General features: G+C 43.5%; 1 protein-coding gene across 1 annotated transcript; it reads left to right on the plus strand.

The window, feature by feature from the left end:
- Window positions 1–716, plus strand: LOC143270344 (mitochondrial assembly of ribosomal large subunit protein 1-like). Its single transcript, XM_076560068.1, has one exon. It carries the CDS (start codon window positions 8–10, stop codon window positions 701–703), a length of 696 nt encoding a protein of 231 aa, XP_076416183.1. The 5' UTR covers window positions 1–7; the 3' UTR covers window positions 704–716.
- The last annotated feature ends 2,483 nt before the right edge of the window (window positions 717–3,199 follow it).

A 3,199-nucleotide genomic window follows, 5' to 3' on the forward strand; every position in this document is an offset into this window, starting at 1 on the left:
TACAGCCATGGGTCCTGGCTGGTCGCCTTCCCGGCGCCTGTGGCCGCTGCTCTGGTGCGGGGTGGTCTTGCAGCGAGCGGGCCCGGCGGTGTCTTCGGCTCCCCGGCTTCCTCGGCTGGCAGAGCGATGGCTTTCGGCGGGGCCCGCGACCGGCCTGCCCCCGAGGCTGGCGCGCGGCCTGCACCGTGGGCCTCGGCCTGAGGAGCGGAGCGATGGCGAGGCTGGCCCGCAGCCGGGAGCCGCAGATCACATTGGCACCAAGTTTGACATCGACATGCTGGTTTCACTTCTGAGGCAAGAAAATGCAAGAGACATTTGTGTGATCAAGGTTCCTCCAGAAATGAGATACACAGACTACTTTGTCATCGGTAGTGGGACTTCCAGCCGACACTTACATGCTATGGCCTACTACATTGTGAAGATGTATAAACACCTAAAATGTAGAAGTGATCCGCATGTCAAGATTGAAGGGAAGGACACGGATGACTGGCTATGTGTGGATTTTGGCAGTATGGTGATCCATTTGATGCTTCCAGAAACCAGAGAAACCTATGAATTAGAGAAACTATGGACTCTACGTTCTTTTGATGACCAGTTAGCTCAGATAGCAGCTGAGACGTTACCTGAAGACTTCATTCTTGGACTAGAAGATGACACCTTATCCCTGACTCCAGTGGAGTTCAATGTGAATGAAACAGAGTGATGCCTTTCATCCCTTAGGCAAGTGCAGGTCTTAGCCCTGTCCTCTTGGGCACTGCAAGTTTTGTCTACCTCTTGGACATTCATGCTGATGACGGCCATGCAGAGAGACTAGGTAAATGAGCTCACAGACCAAGAACCAGTATTCAGTTCCAGTTCTTCAGCACACTGCCTTTACTTTTGAGATCCTACTAGGATTACTAGCACTGATTGCCAAGATTAACTTAAGTTCTCTGTTCGGATTATTAAATTTGTTTAAATGTAAATCTTATTTACCATGAAATACTCCAAGTGGCAGAAGAAAGTAGAATATTTAGATGATTAGGAAAAGCCATGCAAATCTGTAGCTATTAGTTCATATTAAATAGGATAATCAAGGTTCACCTTAATGTACCAGGGGCTGCTGAAGAAGCAAAAAAAACCCAACAACTTACTGATAGATTGCTGCCTAGTGTAAGACACATATCGTAGGAACAAATTCAAGAACACTCAACTGAGAACATACTACAAAAAGCTGTGGCTTATGATAAAGACTTTATTCTGCATCAAGGTACCTGGAAAACGAAGCTGCATTTGGGGCACATTATAGATGAGAAATGATCCATATATGGTGAATACAAACTCAGATATAGATTTACTTAGTGCCAGGTACTCCAGACTACTAATGCTTAAGTGAAAGTAAAACATGATTTGCCACTTTAAAAGGCTAGACGTGAAACATGGCAGAATTGAAACCAGCAGATATAAATGTAGCACCTGTAAGTTTAAAAAAAAAAACCAAGTACTGGAAAAACCAGATATTGAGGAAGAGTTCTGGCCTTGAACACATCTCTCCTGAAATCAAAGCAGGAGAAAAGGTCACTTTTTTTTTTTAAAGCAGTTTAAATCCATCGTATGAAAGAAATATGAATGCTAGATGAATTCAATTGTACAAGGGGCACTTTTTGGTTAAAACTACGAAATAAACTGGTTTTATGAAAATGTTTAGGAAAACATTTAAGATCACTTTTATAATGTCTAAATGATGCTGGTATTCAGAAAAACTTAAATGCATGTAGAAGTTAATCTTGAAACACAAATGAGGCAAAATGATTTTTGAATGGTTACATGATGCCCTCAAGGCCAGTGGGCTATGACTGTAACCACCTTATGAACAAAGTAACAATTTCAGAGAGCAGCATGGCCTTGAGGACCACCCACAAGTGTCCATACAGGGTTTGCTTCAACCATCAGATGGCTCCACAGTCCTCTTCCCAGAACCATTTGCTGCACTCCCTACCTGGATGTCCTATCAGGGGAGCAGGGCAGGCAGAAGCCTGTTACAGTCCTTGGAGTAGTTTCGGTGGACTGACTGTCCCTGCTTCAAAAACATCTTCCAGGTGGCCTCGTCAGGCTCGTGACGGTGCCGGCCCCAGGAGACAGAAGAGCCTGTAGTTGCCTTCACGGTCACACCTGACCCCCTGGCCCCCCCAAGCATCGCCTGATCTCAAGTGTGTTCGTAAGCTGATTTTGTGTAGATTCTGCATTCCATCACTGACATGCTTTGTCAATAGTGTGTGATGGAGCACAAAGCATTTATGCATTCACGCACATAGCCAAACAAATCCCAAGTCTTCTGAAGCTCTTTAAACTAGCCATTCCAAAACCTGCCACCACTCTGCTGTTGGTCCCAGCAACCTTCCCAACTAGAGACAAAGGAGCACATGAGTTTGCTGCTCTCCGAGAACAGGCACTGCTCTGCATCTTTGAACATGACCGGACTTTCCAACTACTGTCAAAAGGCTCAAAAAATGCAAAATTCATTCTCCAACTTTACTGTCACCAGCCAGACGTAAAATTCCTCTCTCAATTATTTGCCTATCAGCTGATAACTGTTAAATTTTATTTTTTTTAAAAAACGGTTGGAGTTTCTTTATAAAGTATATAAAATTTTCAAAAAAGGAAAAAAAAAAAAAAGATCAATCAATAAAAGCCGAGTACAAAACCTAAACAGAAAGCAAAGAAAACTCACTTTCCCAAGATCCATCTGGTTGGGAAAGTCCAAGTCTATGAGAAATGACTGAGTCCAACTGCTCATCCACCAACCAACTCCTTACCTATAGTACAAGCTCAAAACCCAGTCCCATGTAGTATCTTATATGGACTGGTATCTAACTTGCCTCACAGCGAGTCCTTGTGATGTCACATGTAATGGGCCAATCACGGCTCAAGAAAACCAACAGTATTTTGTATTTGTTGTTGTTTCCTCCTCTCCCTTTCCATCCTGAACAACTACACTAATTCTTCTCATGGCTGTGATCAAGTAGCTTTAAATGATTTACTTATGAGAGGGGAGTTTCCTCAACCTCAGATTTACAAGGGCATAAGGAAACATAATGTGGAAATTCATAGGATGTACATCAGGAGTGTGATGTACTTGCTTACATGATATTTTCATCCCCTGTTCCTCCAATCACCGAAGATTTTCTGGCAGGTCCTGTCTGCATGGATTGTGTCCTGT

The sequence above is a fragment of the Peromyscus maniculatus genome, chromosome 23, assembly GCF_049852395.1.
Source record: "Peromyscus maniculatus bairdii isolate BWxNUB_F1_BW_parent chromosome 23, HU_Pman_BW_mat_3.1, whole genome shotgun sequence".
In the NCBI taxonomy this organism is placed as follows: Eukaryota; Metazoa; Chordata; class Mammalia; order Rodentia; family Cricetidae; genus Peromyscus; species Peromyscus maniculatus.

What these genes read in the sequence shown, in the direction of transcription:
- LOC143270344 (XM_076560068.1), top strand. Translation starts at nt 8, where the DNA reads ATGGGTCCTGGCTGGTCGCCTTCCCGGCGCCTGTGGCCGCTGCTCTGG.